The 19,816-nt window shown below is 43.2% G+C and overlaps 1 protein-coding gene across 9 annotated transcripts in view; it reads right to left on the bottom strand.

Moving 5' to 3' along the window:
* Window positions 1-19,816, bottom strand: part of LOC105480752 (BCL2 like 13) — a 94,770-nt gene that overhangs the window by 29,030 nt on the left and 45,924 nt on the right. For 2 of the 9 annotated variants that reach the window (XR_011613873.1, XM_011739927.3), the window contains exons 3-4: window positions 16,106-16,213; window positions 9,864-10,020 (exon numbers count right to left, since the gene is read on the bottom strand). Coding sequence is in view for 5 of the 9 variants with exons in the window: in XM_011739927.3 (XP_011738229.2) it covers window positions 9,864-10,020; window positions 16,106-16,213 (265 nt within the window). In the remaining 4 variants the exon portion in view is untranslated. Of the gene's footprint in view, window positions 1-2,964; window positions 3,057-5,829; window positions 5,965-9,863; window positions 10,021-16,105; window positions 16,214-19,816 lie in introns of those variants that run through there. The other 7 variants (XR_011613872.1, XM_011739921.3, XM_071079986.1 and 4 more) reach the window with 7 other exon arrangements.

Genomic DNA, 19,816 nt, shown 5'->3' with positions numbered 1-19,816 from the left:
GATTTGTGTGCTTCAAAATACAGTGTAAGAGACAACCAGATATTATATGTCACCCAGTGTGATGCAATAGGAAACAGATAAAACCACCCATTAGGTATTCTTGCCAAAAAGATTGAACCTGAATCTGATCAGGAAGGAAATACAGACACAGAAGAATATGTTAAGTGGTATCTCAGTGATATAGTCAATTAAATCCAGAAATTAGAAAATTTTTCAGGAAAAATAACTTGTAACGAAATTAAAGAGAGAAAAAAAAGAGGGAGGATAAGTCTACATATTAAAAGAGACTTCAGGCACATATTATTTACTCCATTTATTTGAAATGTCCAGAACAGACAAATTCATTAAGACAGAAAGTAGAGTCATTGTTGCTGTGGGCTGGGAGGAGCAGGAAAGGAAATGGGGAGTAACTACTAATAGGCAGAGTGACTACTAATAGGTATGGGCTTTCTTTTCTTTTTTTTCTGAAACAGTCTGGCGCTGTTGTGCAGGCTGGAATACAGTGGCACGATCTCGGCTCACTGCAACCTCCACCTCCTAGGCTCAAGCCATCCTCCCACCTCGGCCTCCCAAATAGCTCAGAATACAGGTGTGCACCACCATGTCTGGCTTTTTTTTTTTTTTAAGAGACAGGGTCTTGCTATGTTGCCCAGGCTGGTCTCGAACTTCTGGGCTCAAGCGATCATCCTGCCTCGGCCTCCCAAAGTGCTGGGATTATAGGTGTGAGTTACTGTACTGCATCCAGCCCTTTATAAAATATATTTCAGGCCGGGTAGGGTGGCTCATGCGTGTAATCCCAGCACTTTGGTAGGACAAGGCAGGTAGATCACCTGAAGTCAGGGGTTTGAGACCAGCCTGGCCAACATGGCGAACCCTGTCTCTACTAAAAGTACAAAAATTAGCTGGGTGTAATGGTGGGCACCTGCAAGCCCAGCTACTTGGGAGGCTGAGGCAGGAGAACTGCTTGAACCCGGGAGGCAGAGGCTGCAGTGAGCCGAGATTGCACCACTGTACTCCAGGCTGGGCAACAAAGCGAGACTCCAACAACAACAACAACAAAAGGCTGGGCATAGTGGCTCACACTTGTAATCCCAGCAATTTGGGAGGTTGAGGTGAGTGGCAGATCACAAGGTCAGGAGTTTGAGACCAGCCTGGCCGCCAACACAGTGAAACCCCATCTCTACTGAGAATACAAAAATTAGCTGGGCGTGGTAGCGGGTACCTATAATCCCAGCTACTCGGGAGGCTGAAGCAGGAGAACTGCTTGAACCTAGGAGGCGGAGGCTGCAGTGAGCCAAGATCATGCCACTGCACTTCAGCCTGGGCGACAGAGTTAGACTCCATCTCAAAAATAAATAAATAAATAAAATAAATCTATTTCAAATGTCTATATCAGAGAGAATATTTTCTCTTATTCCAAAAAGCAAACAAGGCAAATAGATATCTTAACAAATTATGTACTGACAGGCAACATACTAATATTCTATTAATAGTGACTATTTGAGAATAAGGTACCACGTGTTAAAGCTAATAGCTGCTGTTTACTGAGCTTTACTATGGTGCCTGATAATATGCTTAATAAGTACTGAACATTTATTATCTCATTTAATTCTAATAAAACTTACGAGGCTAGTATTGTTTCCCATTTCACAAATGAGAAAACTAAGATTCAGAGACCTTCCTATAACAAACCTGCACATACATGTCCCCTGAATCTAAAATAAAAGTTGAAAATTTTTTTTTTGAGACGGAGTTTCACTCTTGTTGCCCAGGCTGGAATGCAATGGCGCAATCTTGGCTCACTGCAACCTCCAACTCCCAGGTTCAAGCGATTCTCCTGCCTCAGCCTCCTGAGTAGCTGGGACTACAGGCATGCACGACCATGCCCGACTAATTTTGTATTTTTAGTAGAGATGGGGGTTCTCCATGTTGGTCAGGCTGGTTGTGAACTCCCAACCTCAGGTGATCCGCCCGCCTCGGCCTCCCAAAGTGCTGGGATTACAGGCATGAGCCACCACACCCGGCCGTAATTTTTTTTTTTTTTTTAAAGAGAACCTGCCCACAGACACACATCCTGTCCATGGCAAAGCTAAAATCTGAAACAAGTTTGGTTATGTATCTAATATACATCAATTAGGTACATAAGGTCACATGTCTGACTCATGACAGACAATTCTGCATAGAGGTAGGTGTCTGTAAAAGTAACAGTCCTGAATTTTCTCATCTCCAGCACTGTATCCCTCAAGGCTGCCCTTCTTTCTCATATTGCACGGAGCCACCCCATACTGCATCCCCCTACACCCTGCCTTCTCAAGGTGCTAAGCAGGTAATACAGTCTAAGATAGTAGATAGGCAATATGTACCGTGGAAAAAATAGAAGCTAGAATCAGATCTTAGTTCTAGTGTCGGTTCCAATATTTACTGGTCAAGGGATTCTAGGCAAGTCATTGAACTTTTCTTTCTGATTACCTACCTAACTAGCTAAATAATAATAAAATCTATTCTGTCTTCTGCAAAGATGGTTGGGATGCTCAAATGGTATGTGACACGAGACACTGTGTAAGTTATAAAACATCAATGGTATTATTCATCTAAGAGAACAGGAAGAGGCTACCTCCCAAGTGAAGTCTTTATTCTTCTTCCCCAAGACACAATCACGTGTTAATAAATATATAACCTTCTGGAGGTAAATGGCACGTCTAACACAGAGAAATGAAGAAATGATGGGAAAATTGGGACAGAAAGGAAGGGGCCATACTATAGGACCATAATTTTGAGCCAAGCAGAACCTTGCAGCATTAATCAAAAAACCAGTTATTTAACCAAAAATATCCACTTAACATAGATTTGCGCATTAAAGTACGAGCTCTAACAGTTTTCTGCTGCATGATGCTAGCAATTCCTCCTATATCTTATCATTAACACACTAAAATCTTTTAAGAGAAAAGATCATTGTGATGATACCTTATTCCAGCCGCTGGCATGAACTGTGGTCTCCAGTGTACATTCCCGAAATGCCTGATATGTCACTGGCCTGTAGAGATTTTTTTAAAAGTCTGTGTCACAAAGAAAGAAAATTCTATATTTCCAGATGAATAAATAAACAGTCACTACTCTGTTGAACTTTTTGCTAAAGTGACAAGGATTATTCAACATACTGTTTTGTACAAGATGTGGCTTTTCACACTGGTATGCACTTTTTTCAAGCATTCTATAAGCTGTGATGCATGCTTGGGAAATAGTTAATAACATAACAAGATAAATGTATATTCTAGTAATTTTTTTTGTAACTGCTTGGAACTTATAGGATAGGATTTTTATGCTGCAAAGAAATACCTGAATTATTAATACAGGATAAAATAATAACAAATAGAAATGATCTCATAAGTACAATGAAAACCGGAATTTTAACTTTTCTTAAAGGCAAAAAATCTAAAATATTTTAAAACTAAAGAGACATGTCACTGGAAGACTTTTCATATAGAGGAGACAAGAGTTGAAATCAATATCGCAATAAATTGAGTCCAATTTTTAAATTTTTAATTAAAAAAATTTTTTTTGGGCCGGGCGCGGTGGCTCATGCCTGTAATCCCAGCACTTTGAGAGGCCGAGGCGGGTGGATCACGAAGTCAGGAGATTAAGACCATCCTGGCCAACATGGTGAAACCCCGTCTCTACTAAAATACAAAATATTAGCCAGGCGTGGTGGTGTGTGCCTATAGTCCCAGCTACTCGGGAGGCTAAGGCAGGGGAATCGCTTGAACCAGGGAGGTGGAGACTGCAGTAAGCCGACATCGTACCACTGCACTTCAGCCTGGTGACAGTGTGAGACTCCATCTCAAGGAAAAAAAAAAATTTTTTTTGTTTTTTGAAATGGAGTCACCTACATTGCCCAGGCTGGTCTCAAACTCCTTGGGCTCAACTGATACCTCCCACCTTAGCCTCAGTGCCAGCTGGGATTACAGGCCTGTCCCACCACCCCGAGCTGGAGTCCTATTTTTAACTTGGAGTATTATGATACAAGGGTAGAGAGATAAGCCTTTCTGATTATTTAAGTCCTAGTCATACCCAAAACTCGAATCATTGATAACACTCACTCATTTCTTGAGTGACTTCAAGTACTTTATTTCAAGCACGGTTTCATGCGTAAATGTTAAAAACAAAAGACTTGGGACCAACTAACATATGAAGGCATCAATTGCTCAAATAATAGATTTAAAATTAATTAATTAATTAAAAATTTACCTTCCCTCCTTTTGGGCAAAGTATTAACAAACATGTAAGAAAGAATGGGCTAGGTGCAGTGGCTCACGCCTGTAATCCCAACACTTTGAGAGGCCAAGGCAGGTGGATCACTTGAGGTCAGGAGTTCAAGACCAGCCTGACCAACATGACAAAACCCCATCTCTACTAAAAATACAAAAATTAGAAAACAAAATACAAAAATTAGCCTGGCATAGTGGCACATGCCTGTAATCCCAGCTGCTCAGGAGGCTGAGGCAGAAGAATGGCTTGAACCAAGGAGGTAGAGGTTGCAGTTGAGCCGAGACTGCGACACTGCACTCCAGCCTGGGCAACAAGAGCGAGACTCTGTCTCAAATTTAAAAAAAAGAAAAAGAAAGAAAAGAAAAAGAAAAAGAAAGAAAAGAAGGAGTCTTGCTTTTGTAGGGTTTTAAAATACCACCCCAAAGGCATTTTTCTGCTCTGACCATTGTGGCCTATGACCTCCTTAGTTTAAGAATATTTAAAGGCCGGGAGCAGTAGCTCAAGCCTGTAATCCCAGCACTTTGGGAGGCCGAGACGGGTGGATCAAGAGGTCAGGAGATCGAGACCATCCTGACTAACACGGTGAAACCCCGTCTCTACCAAAAAATACAAAAAACTAGCCTGGCGAGCTGGTGGGCGCCTGTAGTCCCAGCTACTTGGGAGGCTGAGGCAGGAGAATGGCGTAAACCCGGGAGGTGGAGCTTGCAGTGAGCTGAGATCCAGCCACTGCACTCCAGCCCGGGCGACAGAGCAAGGCTCCGTCTCAAAAAAAAAAGAATATTTAAGATTGATAATAGCTACCACTTATTGTTAGCCTATTATGTTAGGTTTTAATATTTTATATATTTATATTTTATATTACATATTATCATATCACATATTTGGAAACCAAAGCTCAGAAAAGCTAAGAAATTATCCCAAACCCACATAGCTGGAAAGCAGCAAGGTAGAAATTCACACTCAGTTAGATCTGGTATCAAAGGCATTACACTACTTCATTTCAAGTTAAGATTCTGACACATGCCATGACAATGTCTCCATGTCACATGTGGCTAACGAGCATTAGAAATGTGGCCAGTGTACTGAAGGTATAGTATACACATTAGACTTCAATGAGGAAGAAAAAACAATCAAGATAGCTCAGCATTTTTTTGTACTGAAGACATGTTGAAATATTTTAGATGCACTGCGCTAAATAAACTATTAAAAATTTTAAATTTCATTTTACTTTTTTACATGGCTGCTAGTTTGTAATTACATATTAAAACTACATTATATGTGACTTGCATTGAACAGCACTGGTCTAGATATTTCAGAAAAGAATCCTGATGACACAGGTATCATTCTTTCCCCTAAGTCTGTTTCAGATCAATACTACAGTGATGCTGAAAAGAAATGCGGTACCAGAGACGGCCTCTATAATAATGAAATATATACAGCATACACTATCTTCCTGACATCACCTTCCCATTAAAGTGAGCCTAGTACTTTTCAGATGCCTTGGGCTAAGTAGCAGATTCGTGTAAAACTTGAACTTTAGCAGATACTACACAGTCTACCTACCTATATTCTCCCTGAAGCTTTACTTGCATGTATCAGTCCCTTCACTTCCTTTCCTGAACTGTTTGGTGCTGCTGGGGGGTCACAGTAGTCCTTACTGGTTGTTTGTCTACCAGGCTAAAGTATTTTAGCATCGTTCTGAATGAAACATGATTTGAAACATTATATACACAGACATATATGCACAAAAAAATGCAGCAGATTAAAACATTCAAAGGAAATCAAATACATAGAAAAGTAAGTAGCTAAATAACCAATCCTACCTAGTGACTTTTTAAAATAGAGCAAAGAAGAAAAGAGCGGGGCAGGATACCTTTTTGAAACAGATGTTCTGTAAGAAGCGTTCAGCATTAACTTCCTACATTAAAACCTTTTGAAGGAATCAGTTGTATTTTCTACCTTACAATATTGCCTTCAACCTTTATAATACTTCTAGTTTATGTAGTTTATCATCCATTAGTTATTTTCAAGGTACAAGTAACAGAGCTTAAAACTTCTAAAAACAGATTTCTGAAAAAAAAAAAAAGAGACCTGACTTTGATACATAACCAATTTCAAAAATAATTCTATCAAGATTTGGGAAAAAAATAAACATTCATCCAAGCCAATTCTCCTTTAAATAGAATTTGCCATGAGAAGACATCAATTTTTCCTATAGATCATAAAAAGGACTTCAGAAACAAAACTTCAAAAAAGTTACATATCACTGTTTTTTGAAGAGCTTATACTATACCATAAAGTTAAAATTAACACATGGAGAATTGAAATATTAAGGGTGACATGGTTTGCTCCAAGCCAAAGTCTGTATCAAATTTGGAAAAAGATTCTTTGTTTTTTTTTTTTTTGAGACAAGAGTCTCGCTCCGTCGCCCAGGCTGGACTGCAGTGGCGCAATCTCGGCTCACTGCAAGCTCTGCCTCCCGGGTTCACACCATTCTCCTGCCTCAGCCTCCTGAGCGGCTGGGACTACAGGTGCCCGCCACCACACTGGGCTAATTGTTTTATATTTTTAGTAGAGACGGGGTTTCAACGTGTTAGCCAGGATGGTCTCGATCTCATGACCTTGTGATCCGCCCACCTCAGCTTCCCAAAGTGCTGGAATTACAGGCATGAGCCACCGCGCCCAGCCAGGGAAAAGATTCTTTTGTCTGCACCTTTCACTTCATTATTTTACTCCTGGTCCTGATAACTTTTACATTTTTGTGGGGAGAGGAGTGAAGCAGCAAACTTCTTTCTTTAAGTCTTACATGTAACCTCAGAATAGAAAATATATGAAAGTCCACGTGCTCTGATTTAAGAAGAGTGGAAGAATAAATAAATAAATAAGGCACAGCACAATGGCTCACACCTGTTATCTTAGCACTTTGGGGAGGCTGAGGTGGGAGAGTTGCTTGAGACCAGGAGTTATAAGACTAGTCTGGGCAACACAGTGAGACCCTGTCCCTACAAACAATTTAAAATAAATAAATAAATAAGAAAGAAGAGTGGAGAGGCCCTAATGAGCTCAACCCACTCACTATTCCTCACTTCTTCAGGACCCCTGCAGCACCTCAGTGCCTAAGGCTCCATAGAACACTTTTTGAAAACTGCTGTAAATCCAAATTTCCTGTGTAAGTTTTATTTCCCAACACCCATATGCTTCTCTCTACATTTATATTTAAGTTTTACTATATATTAGGTTAAGAAAATCCAAATACGACTTTTTAAATTTTTATTTTTAGAGACAAGGTCTTGTTCCGTTGCCCAGGCTGGAGTGCCACAGTGGTGTGATCATAGCTCACTGCAGCCTCAAACTATTGGGCTCAAGCGATCCTCCCACCTCAGCCTCCCAAGTGGCTGGGACTACAGGAACATGCCACCACACTGGCTAATTTTCTTTTTTTTTTTTTTTTTTTTGAGACGGAGTCTGGCTCTGTCGCCCGGGCTGGAGTGCAGTGGCTGGATCTCAGCTCACTGCAAGCTCCGCCCCCCGGGTTTATGCCATTCTCCTGCCTCAGCCTCCGGAGTAGCTGGGACTACAGGCGCCCGCCGCCTCGCCCGGCTAGTTTTTTTGTATTTTTTTAGTAGAGATGGGGTTTCACCGTGTTCGCCAGGATGGTCTCGATCTCCTGACCTCGTGATCCACCCGTCTCGGCCTCCCAAAGTGCTGGGATTACAGGCTTGAGCCACCGCGCCCGGCCCACACTGGCTAATTTTCTAACAAATTGGTTTGTAGAGGCAGGGTCTGGCTGTGCTGCCCAGGCTGGTCATCAACTCCTGGCCTCAAGCCATCCTCCCACCTGGACCTCCCAAAGTACTGAGATTACCAAATATGATTTCATTTCACTGTTTAAGCATAACTAGTATTTTTACATTTGCTCATTTCACAATACTATGCGGCAAAAATTCAAATTCTCCTAAAACCCAAATTACTTTCTTCTAACAAATGGTAATCGATATATACTTTGCTTATGTGAAAATAAAAAAAAAAATTTTTTTCTTTCACATAGAATCTCCCTCTGTCACCTAGGTTGGAGTGCAATGGCGTGATCTTGGCTCACTGCACCCTCCACCTCCCGGGTTCAAGTGATACTCCTGCCTAAGCCTCCCGAGTAGCTGGGATTATAGACACCTGCCACCATGCTCGGCTAATTTTTGTATTTTTACTAGAGATGGGGTTTCGCCATGTTGGCCAGGCTGATCTCCAACTCCTGACCTCCAGTGATCCCCCCGCCTCAGCCTCCCAAAGTACTGGGATTACAAGCTGATTTTTAATATTTATAATAAATGATTTGGTTCTAATACTTTCCTTATTACTAGCTTCTTGTCTTTAGCTTTAATATGGTCAGAACCATAGCTAGGAGAGAAGTTCCTTCTGTAAGAATGTAAAAGCAGGCCGGGCGCGGTGGCTCAAGCCTGTAATCCCAGCACTTTGGGAGGCCGAGACGGGCGGATCACAAGGTCAGGAGATCGAGACCATCCTGGCTAACGCGGTGAAACCCCGTCTCTACTAAAAAATACAAAAAACTAGCCGGGCGAGGTGGCGGGCGCCTGTAGTCCCAGCTACTCGGGAGGCTGAGGCAGGAGAATGGTCTAAACCCGGGAGGCGGAGCTTGCAGTGAGCTGAGATCCGGCCACTGCACCCCAGCCTGGGCGACAGAGTGAGACTCTAGTCTCAAAAAAAAAAAAAAAAAAAAAAAAAGAATGTAAAAGCAGTTCCACGGGCAGACGTGCAACCCTCAAGCTGAGCAACTTCTGGGAAACAGATGTAATTTTTTGGGTTTTTTATTTTTTTTTTTTGAGATGGAATCTTGCTCTGTCACCCAGGCTGGAGTGTAGTAGCGCGATCTCGGCTCACTGCAACCTCTGCCTCCCGGGTTCAAGCGATCCTTCTCCCTCAGTCTCCCAAGTAGCTGGGACTACAGGCACACGCCACCACGCCCGGCTAATTTTTGTATTTTTAGTAGAGATGAGGTTTCACTATATTGGCCAGGCTGGTCTTGAACTCCTGACCTCATGATCCGCCCATCTTGGCTTCCCAAAGTGCTGGGATTACAGGCATGAGCCACCGCACCCGGTCAACACTATGTTAAATACAGAATTCTAAAATACAGATATAGTGTTAATCCCACATTAAAATGCACAAAACACTAGTCATTATATTCATGTCGCCACTAGAGGAAATAGCAGTAAAAAGTGGTCGGGGGAAGTGTAACCTGTATTTACAACTTGGTAAAAGCATTCGTTGAAACCTGACAGCTCAACATGTAAATACAAATTAACAAATCTATCTTGGAATAGCTAAATCACTCCTATAAAGCAAAACTGTCATTCAAAACACAAAGATGCTTTGGGAAAGCAAATGAAGGAAATGTAAAGAAAACTGAGGAAAGAAGTGACACTGTTCACCTAAAACACAGCCCTAACCAATCCAGCGCTGCATGAGAGATCCAGAGCCTAACACTGTTCACCTAAAACACAGCCCTAACCAATCCAGCGCTGCATGAGAGATCCAGAGCCTACTTAAAGAAGCACATCCCACTCAGCAGTGTAACTCACTGGCTCAGGAGCATTTGCAATGCTGTATGGAGAGGCTCTTTCAGTTCCTGGGACACTTTTTCTCCAAGATGGGCCAAGCAGTCTTCCATTGAGCTTTCTGGATTGGCAGGGCTGAACACTGGAGAAGTGTGACGGTCAAAGCCTGTGCTGGTGAAGGCTGAAGACAGGACAAAAAAAAACCTAATATAATAAACAATATCTATAAAATTAGTCGGGCGTGGTGGTGCATGCCTGCAATCCCAGCTACTCAGGAGCCTGAGACAGGAGAATCGCTTGAACCCGGGAGGCAGAGGTTGTGATGAGCCGAGATCACGCTATTGCACTCCAGCCTGGGCAACAAGAGTGAAACTCCGTCTCAAAAACAAACAAACAAACAAAAAAACAATAATATCAAAGGTTGTGCTATAAAAGGCCACAGGATTAAGACAACCACTGTCAGGAACAAGCTAATCATTACAAGCCACTTAAAAAGGTGGGGTAATCATTGTGAACATTAATCTTTGTTGGCGCGTAAACATTGATAGGTCATAAATTTAGAGGTTCTTTTAGGTTTTAATGAAAAAGCTTAGTTTTTAAGAGAAAAGAAGCAACGAAACTGACATGTTATAATAAGCTAATCAATTTAGTTTATGATTACTGACCAACAAGTATAAGAATGATAAACAAAAGGCAATTCCTGGCTCTATTATCCCTCTCTTAAACTTTTGTTTTTAAGATTTTGTTTTACATTTATAAAAGTGGCACTTAATCAGATTCTTATCATCCTCAGAGGATGAGTCCATTGCTTTCATTTCCTTATTAAAATGAACTTTCAACCTTAATATTACTACACATGGATAAATTTTAAAACTATTATATGAAGATTATACAAACAAATATAAAAGCTGAACCAGAAGCTGAGCACAGTGGCTCATGTCTGTAATCCCAGCATTTTGGGAGGCCGAGGTGTGCAGATGGCTTGAGTCCAGGGGTTCGAGACCAGCCTAGGTAACATGGCAAAACCACATCTCTACTAAAAATACAAAACATTAAGGCCTGGTGCAGTGTGGCTCATGCCTGTAATCCCAGCACTTTGGAAGGCCAAAGCTGGGCAGATCACCTGAGGTCAGGAGTTCGAGACCAGCTTGACCAACATGGGGAAACCCTGACTCTACTAAAATACAAAAATTAGCCGGGTGTGATGGTGCATGCCTATAATCCCAGCTACTCAGGAGAATCGCTTGAACCTAGGAGATGGAGGTTGCAGTGAGCCAAGATCGTGCCATTGCACTCCAGCCTGGGCAACAAGAGTGAAACTCCTTCTCAAAAAAAAAAAAAAAAAAAGGGCCAGGCACGGTGGCTCACGCCTGTAATCCCAACACTTTGGGAGGCCGAAGCGGGCGGATCACGAGGTCAGGAGATTGAGACCATCCTGACTAACACGGTGAAACCCCGTCTCTACTAAAAACACAAAAAATTAGCTGGGCATGGTGGCGGGCGCCTGTAATCCCAGCTACTCGGGAGGCTGAGGCAGGAGAATGGCGTGAACCTGGGAGGCAGAGCTTGCAGTGAGCTGAGATCGCGCCATTGCACTCCAGCTTGGGTGACAGAGCAAGACTCCGTCTCAAAAAAAAAAAAAAAAAATTAGCTGGGTGCGGTGGCTCACGCCTATAGTCCCAGCTACTTGGGGGGCTAAAGTGGGAGGATCACTTGAGCCCGGGAGGTCAGGAGTTCAAGATCAGCTTGACCAACATGGGGAAACCCTGACTCTACTAAAAATACAAAAATTAGCCAGGCATGATGGTGCATGCCTGTAATCCTGGCTACTCAGGAGAATCGCTTGAACCTAGGAGATAGAGGTTGCAGTGAGCCCTGATCATGACACTGTACTCCAACCTGGGCAACAAAGTGAGACTCTGTCTCCCAAAAAAATAACCAAATTAATTAAATAAAAATAAAATAAAACTTGAACCCAGAAAAAGCAGTCATAACTTGTTGTAGAGACTTAACCATTCCCTAACTGCAGGAAGAGCAAGCAGAGTAACTGTTGTTCCAGAGTACAAATGGGATGCAAGGCATAAACTACCAGGAAAGCAGGCAACTTGCACCCACTCCCAAGATTTAGCCATCATCTGTATAAAATACTTATTAAATTAACCTAAGGCTTACTCCTATAAGGCTGCAACTTTTACTATAGAGTTAAGTATGTATTTCATTATAAAGTGCTTGCCTCCAAGAAAGATGCAAATGGCTGCAAAGTGCACAAATACTTTGTTGTTTGAGCAAGCTGGAGAGCATCGATTTTAATGGTCTAGCTTAGATAATATGGGGTTCAGTAAGTGAATGTATTTAAACCTTTTGTTACTCTCTTCTTTCTACCTTTTACCCATTTTACTATGCAGGAGTGCTGTTACCAGAATATACATCAAGAGAATCGGAAATTTAATCGCTTCAAAATGTTAATAAAGAAATATAATGGCTGTGCGCGGTGCTTCACACCTGTAATCCCAGCACTTTGGGAGGCCGAGGCGGGTGGATCACAATGTCAGGAGATTGAGACCAGCCTGACCAACATGAAACCCCATCTCTACTAAAAATACAAAAATTAGCCAGGCATGATGGCGAGCGCCTATAATCCCAGCTACTCAGGAGGCTGAGGCAGGAAAATCGCTTAAACTCAGGAGGCAGAGGTTGCAGTGAACTGAGATCGCACCACTGCACTCCAGCCTGGGCGACAGAGCAAGACTCCTCAAAAAAAAAAGAAAAAAAAGGCCGGGCACAGTGGCTCAAGCCTGTAATCCCAGCACTTTGGGAGGTCGAGACGGGCGGATCACGAGGTCAGGAGATCGAGACCATCCTGGCTAACACGGTAAAACCCCCTCTCTACTAAAAAATACAAAAAAACTAGCCGGGCGAGGTGGCGGGCGCCTGTAGTACCAGCTACTCGGGAGGCTGAGGCAGGAGAATGGCATAAACTTGGGAGGCGGAGTTTGCAGTGAGCTGAGATCCGGCCACTGCACTCCAGCCTGGGCGACAGAGCGAGACTCGGTCTCAAAAAAAAAAAAAAAAGAAAGAAAAAAAAGGAAGAAATATAAAAGACAAGACTAACATTAGCTTTCAGGATTACTTGTACATTCTTTTTTTTTTTTTTTCCCCAAACGGTCTCACTTTGTCACCCAGGCTGGAATGCAGTGGCATGATCTTGGCTCACTACAACCTCTGCTTCCTTGGTTCAAGAGATTCTCATGCCTTAGCCTCCCAGGTAGCTGGGATTACAGGTGTGTGCCAACCCGCCTGGCTAACTTTTTTTTTGTATTTTTAGTAGAGGCAGGGTTTCGCCATGTTGGCTGGGGTCGTCTCAAACTCCTGACCTCAAGTGATCCACCCGCCTCAGCCTCCTAAAATGCTGGGACTACAGGCGTGAGCCACGGCACCCAGTCTCAGGATTATTTGTACATTTCTATTCACATTTTTTCTCTACCAATGAGGAACTTGAGTTATAAACATAATTTATAATTTTGATCATTAAAAATTATTGGGCAGGCCGGGCGCGGTGGCTCACACCTATAATCCCAGCACTTTGGGAGGCCGAGGTAGGCAGATCATGAGGTCAGGAGATCGAGAACATCTGGGCTAACAAACCCCGTCTCTACTAAAAATACCAAAAGATCAGCCGGGTGTGGTGGTGGGCGCCTGTGGTGGTGGGCAACTGTGGTCCCAGCTACTCGGGAGGCTGAGGCAGTAGAATGGTGTGAACCCAGAAGATGGAGCTTGTAATGAGCCAAGATGGCGTCACTGCACTCCAGCCTGTGCAACAGAGCAAGGCTCCATCTCAGAAAAAAAAAGAAAAAGAAAAACAAAAATTTTTGGGCAATATACATCCACACAAAAACTTGCACAAGAATATTCACAGCAGCATTATACGTAACAGTAAACAAGTAGAAACAACCTAAATTTCCATTAACTCATGAATGAATAAACAAAATGTGGCACATCCACACAGTGGAATATTATTTGACTGTAAAAAGTAATGAAGTACTGATACATGCTACAACATGGATGACCTTTGAAAACATTATGCTAGGCTGGGCACAGGCTGTAATCCTAGTACTTTGGCAGGCCGAGACGGGCGGATCACGAGGTCAGGAGATGGAGACCATCCTGGTTAACACGGTGAAACCCCGTCTCTACTAAAAAATACAAAAAACCAGCCAGGCGACGTGGTGGGCGCCTGTACTCCCAGCTACTCGGGAGGCTGAGGCAGGAGAATGGCGTAAACTCAGGAGGCGGAGCTTGCAGTGAGCTGAGATCCGAGCACTGCACCCCAGCCTGGGTGACAGAGCGAGACTCCGTCTTAAAAAAAAAAAAAAACATTATGCTAAATCAGCCAGGTGCAGCAGCTCACGCCTGTAATCCCAGTACTCTGGGAAGCTGAGGCAGGCGGATCACTTGAGGTGAGGAGTTGGAGACCAGACTGGCCAATATGGTGAAACCCCATCTCTGCTAAAACCAAAAATAAGCTGTGCATGGTGGTGGGCACCTGTAATCCCAGCTACTCAAGAGGCTGAGGCTGGAGAATTGCTTGAACCTTAAAGTTGGAGGTTGCAGTGAGCCCAGATCATGCCACTGCATGCCAGCCTGTGCAACAGAGCAAGGTGATGTCTTAAATAACAGCAACAAGAACAAAACAAAAATACATTATGCTAAGTAAAAATGCCAATCACAAAAGACCACACAGTGGCCGGGCACGGTGGATCACACCTGTAATCCCAGCATTTTGGGAGGCCAAGACGGGGAGATTACCTGAGGTCAGGAGTTCGAGACCAGCCTGAGCAACATGGAGAAACCCCATCTCTACTAAAAACACAAAAAATTAGCTGGGTGTGGTGGCGCATGCCTGTAATCCCAGCTACTTGGGAGGCTGAGACAGGAGAATCGTTTGAACCCGGGAGATGGAGGTTGTGGTGAGCCGAGATGGTGCCATTGTACTCCAGCCTGGGTAACAAGAGTGAAACTATGTCTCAAAACACCACCACCGCCGCCGCCACACAGTGAACTGTTCTATTTATGTATATCTCCTGAATAGGCAAATCAATAAAAACAGAATAGAGATCAGTGGGTGCCTGGTGTGGGGTGGGGTTGGGACCTGGGCTAGTGGGAATGGGAAGTGGCTGCTAATGCGTATTGTGTTTCTTTTTGGAGGACTGAAAGTGCTCTAAATCCAGATTGTGGTGATAAATTCTGGGAATACGCTAAAACCACTGAACTAGACTTTTTATTTTTATTTTTAATACATAGAGACATGGTCTCCCTATGTTGCCCAGTCTGGTTTTGAACTCAGGGGCTCAAGCAATCCTCCTGAGGCCTTGGCCTCCCAAACAGCTGGGATTACAGGCATGAGTCCCTGTGCCCAGCCTGAACTGGACCTTTTCAAACGGGTGAATTTTATGGTATGTAAAATATATCTCAATAAAGCTGTAAAAAAAATATGTATCTCATTGGGCAAGATGTTCAATGCAGCATGACCTACGTAGGGCAATACAGGAAATAATGCAAATGCTGTGTAGTCGTCGTCCAGTGAAAAAAAGGAATAATAATCCAAATGCTCCCTTCAAATATAAGGGAACAGGCCAGGCATGGTGGCTCACACCTCTAATCCCAGTGCTCACTACTGCACTCCAGCCTGGGCAACAGAGCAAGACCCTGTCCCCAAAATAATAATCATAATCATAATCATAAGGGAATAACCACTGAGTAAAAATATTTATTCAGCGAATGAAATTTCATGCACTTAGTAGAGTAACTATTTTTAAAGTTTATGTTGTAATGTTAAGTGCAAAATAAAATGGCTATACAGCTGAATGTATATAATTAGTTATCTATAGTATATATGTACGAAAAAATAAAAGAAGCGTATGCCTACTTTTTCCTTTTAATGTCGTTATTACTTATAAAGCTAATACCAAACACAAATCAAACCATAGTGAATGGGAAGAACCTTGACATGATCACTTATCTGATACTTAACATCAGAAACTGCCACATCTCACCTGTTAGGTATAGTTGGGGAACTTCCATAAACCTATGCCCCAGGAAAGATAAAGGCTACCTTCTAGTTTCACCCTTATAAACTTCTACCAATGGATAATTGGTGTAAGCTGTTAACTGTTGAGAACACCCCACTGTAAAAATCAAATTAAACCAACAGTAAACCATACCAAACAGAATCTGCTTATTAACTAGAAAAATAAGAATACACAGACCTTCAGAAATTTCTTTGTCCAGAGATTTTAGCTCTTCTTCAATTTCAGTTTTAACTTTTAATAAAATTTCTTGATCCAGAGATTGTGAAGCTATATCTAGTTGAACCCCTGAAAGCAACAAAAAAGGTTATTATTAAAAGAGGGAGAGAGAAATCATTAGAACATAATAGCACTTTTTTCTTTCTTTTGAGATGGAGTCTCACACTGTCACTGGGGCTGGAGTGCAGTGGCGCGATCTCCGCTCACTACAACCTCCACCTCCCAGGTTCAAGCCATCCTCCTGCCTCAGCCTCCCGAGTAACTGGGATTACAGGTGCCCGCCACCATGCCCAGCTAATTTTTTTGTATTTTTAGTAGAGACGGGGTTTCACTATGTTGGCCAGGCTGGTCTCGAACTCCTGACCTTGTGATCCACCCACCTCGGCCTCCCAAAGTGTTGGGATTACAGGCGTAAGCCACGGTGCCTGGCCCTACAACACCACTTTAATTGTTAAGCCAAAAAATGCAAAATCACAATTCATTATCAAAATTAGGGAGGGTAGGAAATCCTTTTGCAATAATTAAAAAACAAAACGGAACAAAACAAAAACAACCTTTAGTAGAAATATTTGGGCCTATTTATTGAGAGTAGGTTTCCACCTTTCCAGATGTTTCTGCCAGAAACAGGGAAATGGAGCTGAATCTTCAGAAACACATTAACTCAAGAGGAGATTGGGAAAGATGTATCAATAAGTGAGGCCAGTCCTCTCTTTCCGTAGACAATGTATCCTTTTTAAAAAGTATGAAGATGGAATATGATAAAAACAAAAACAATTGGTGTTATTAATATTTTAGTGGTGGTGGGAGATGTCCATTCCCCCCACTTCAAATTACATAGATCCCTAACTGTATCTCCCTTTTGGACATGTTTTTAAACGATACACTTCTAGCATTTTATCCATGCTTTGTAATTTTCTTTCTTTTCTTACCCCCACCCTGCCCACAACAGTCAGTCGACCGCTGCTTCAGTCCACAAAGCACACAACCGAGGCTAAAATCCCACCACTGTGGGCGTAACGATTTCTTTGTGCCAATCACATTAGATTTATGAGAGTTATGCTCCTCACCAGTCTCTCATGCTTATTACTAGTTAATTCTATTTTGCTACTAACTTTTCTAAATGCAGCAAGAGAGTTACTTATCTTTGCAAGTACTAAGGTACAAAAAAAGGTACTGAAGCCTGAAAGCAGCACCTCTGTCATCTGACAGTCCAATTTCACGCAAGTTAGTTTTAATGATAACAATACATAATAACAGCTAATATCAAGTGCTGGGGGAAGCATAGTAAGCACTTTGTATGTACATGTATGTATGTAGGCATGTGTATACACACGTACACTCATTAAATGCTCATAACAACCCTTTGAGATAGGTGTTACTATTATCCTCAATTTGCGGTGAAAAACCTAAGGCACAGGGAGGAGATCTGACCAAGGGTGCACCGACAGCAGAGCTCAGAGACAAACCCAGGCAGTCATCTTTCAAGGTCTGGGCCCTAACCACTGCACAGTGTCGCCTCTCGCCATTCTTGCAAGCATGGGCTGTATTAAATCAAGGCCGAAGTCCAGGCCTGCCTCTATGACACTGATCACAGCACAGCAGTTCTTGTTCTTGGGCTTTTTGAGATTTCAGGCTCTTAGAGAATGTGAATAAAATAATGGCCCCTCCTCCCAGAATGTTTGGCAAGCAATTTTAGGGCATTCATGGACCCTCTCAGGACCTTTATAAGCCTTGGTTTAAACACTTTACTAATTACCATCTAATATTCCTTTTTTTTTTTTTTGAGACAGAGTTTCACTCTGTCCCCCAGGCTGGAGTGCAGTGGCGCAATCTCGGCTCGCTGCAAGCTCCACCTCGTGAGTTCACGCCATTCTCCTGCCTCAGCCTCCTGAGTAGCTGGGACTACAGGTGCCCACCACCACGCCCGCCTAATATTTTGTATTTTTAGTAGAGACGGGATTTCAACGTGTTAGCCAGGATGGTCTCAAATCTCCTGATCTCGTGATCCACCTGCCTTGGCCTCCCAAAGTGCTGGGATTATAGGCGTGAGCCACTGTGCTTGGCCCATCTAATTCTCCTTCTTTCCCCTCCCTGAATCCACATACTTACACCCACTGCATAATCTAGTCCTCTTTCATTTGGTTCATGTACTACAGTTTTCTACTATTGGGTAACCTGACTTAATGAGCAGTGGCCAATGATCACCAACCACTAAAAGCCTCCAGGAGACAGATCAAGACGAGTAATCTCGGGGTATGGAGGTGAGACAGAGTAGGAAATGGGACTGGGCCCCACCCCACTCATGTGTTTTTCCATCCGTTCTCAGTGACCACACCTTATAGTACCACCCCAGCTGGCGCCATACCTGCTGACCAGACCTTGCAGGTATGGTATGAAGAAACCATAGGCAGCACCCCGCCATCAATCTCACTCAAGGGAGTTAGCTCTACCACTCACATGAGCTCAAGGACAATGACCAATCCTAATCTCCAGCCTCATTATAATACTAAAACCACCACCCAGGAAGGGGCTTTTCTGCCACTTCCCAATCAGGTTCGCATGATTCCTTACCGAGTCTGCACTCCACCCCACACATGTAGTGATGCTCACCTACCTCGTGAATCATGCATGTCACCCTCCGTAAGACACTGCAATGCACTCCCCTCGGAGAGCCAGCTGGAGAACCCTTCCTCCTGTGCTGTCTCCCTTATGTCCGACCTTTCTAGGCATAAGTCTTTTTTTTTTTTTTTGAGAGAGAGTTATGCTCTTGTTGCCCAGGTTGGAGTGCAATGGTACAATCTCGGCTCATTGCAACCTCCGCCCCCCGGGTTCAAGCGATTCTCCTGCCTCACCCTCCCGAGTAGCTGGGATTAGAGGCGCCTGCCACCATGCCCAGCTCATTTTTTGTATTTTTAGTAGAGATGGGGTTTCATCATGTTGGCTACTAGTCTCGAACTCCTGACCTCGTGATCCGCCCACCTCGGCCTCCCACCGTGCTGGGATTACAGGCGTGAGCCACCGTGCCCGGCCCATAAGTCTTAAGCCTTGTCTGGGAAACTTGCTTGGCCTTGTGTCAATTTCTATTACACAGGAGCCTAAGAACCTGTGGTTGGTAATAGGGGGAAAAAACGAACGAAGAAAGGATTTGTATCCAGAGACTAGAACATAAAAGAAACCAAAACGTTTCTCCTAAATTAAAAGTGAGCAAATTTAGGGGTAAAACAGCATAGTTCCTTTTACAGCTTTAAAAGCTTATATAAAAAGCTCAAGTTCTCCCTACATTGCAAAAATATTCTTTCTTGAATAATTCTTTTTCTCTACTTTCAGATGATTTCAGTACTACAAAGCAAAAATTTCCATTTAAACAAAAACTTTCGGATAAAAGCCAAACTGGCCAGGTGCAGTGGCTCATATCTGTAAACCCAGCACTTCAGGAGGCCAAGGCGGGTGGATCACCTGAGGTCAGGAATTCAAGACTAGCCTGGCCAACATGGTGAAATCCCGTCTCTACTAAAAAAACAAAAATTTACTGGGTGTAGTGGCAGGCGCCTGTAATCACAGCTACTCGAGAGGCTGAGGCAGGAGAATCACTTGAACCCTGGAGGCAGAAGTTGCAGTAAGCCCAGATCGCGCCACTGCACTCCAGCCTGGGTGACAAGAGCAAAACTCCGT

The sequence above is a fragment of the Macaca nemestrina genome, chromosome 15 (genome assembly GCF_043159975.1).
Source record: "Macaca nemestrina isolate mMacNem1 chromosome 15, mMacNem.hap1, whole genome shotgun sequence".
Taxonomy (NCBI): Eukaryota; Metazoa; Chordata; class Mammalia; order Primates; family Cercopithecidae; genus Macaca; species Macaca nemestrina.
The sequence above is the reverse complement of the archived record's forward strand: the minus strand, read 5'-3'. Positions and strand labels throughout refer to the sequence as shown.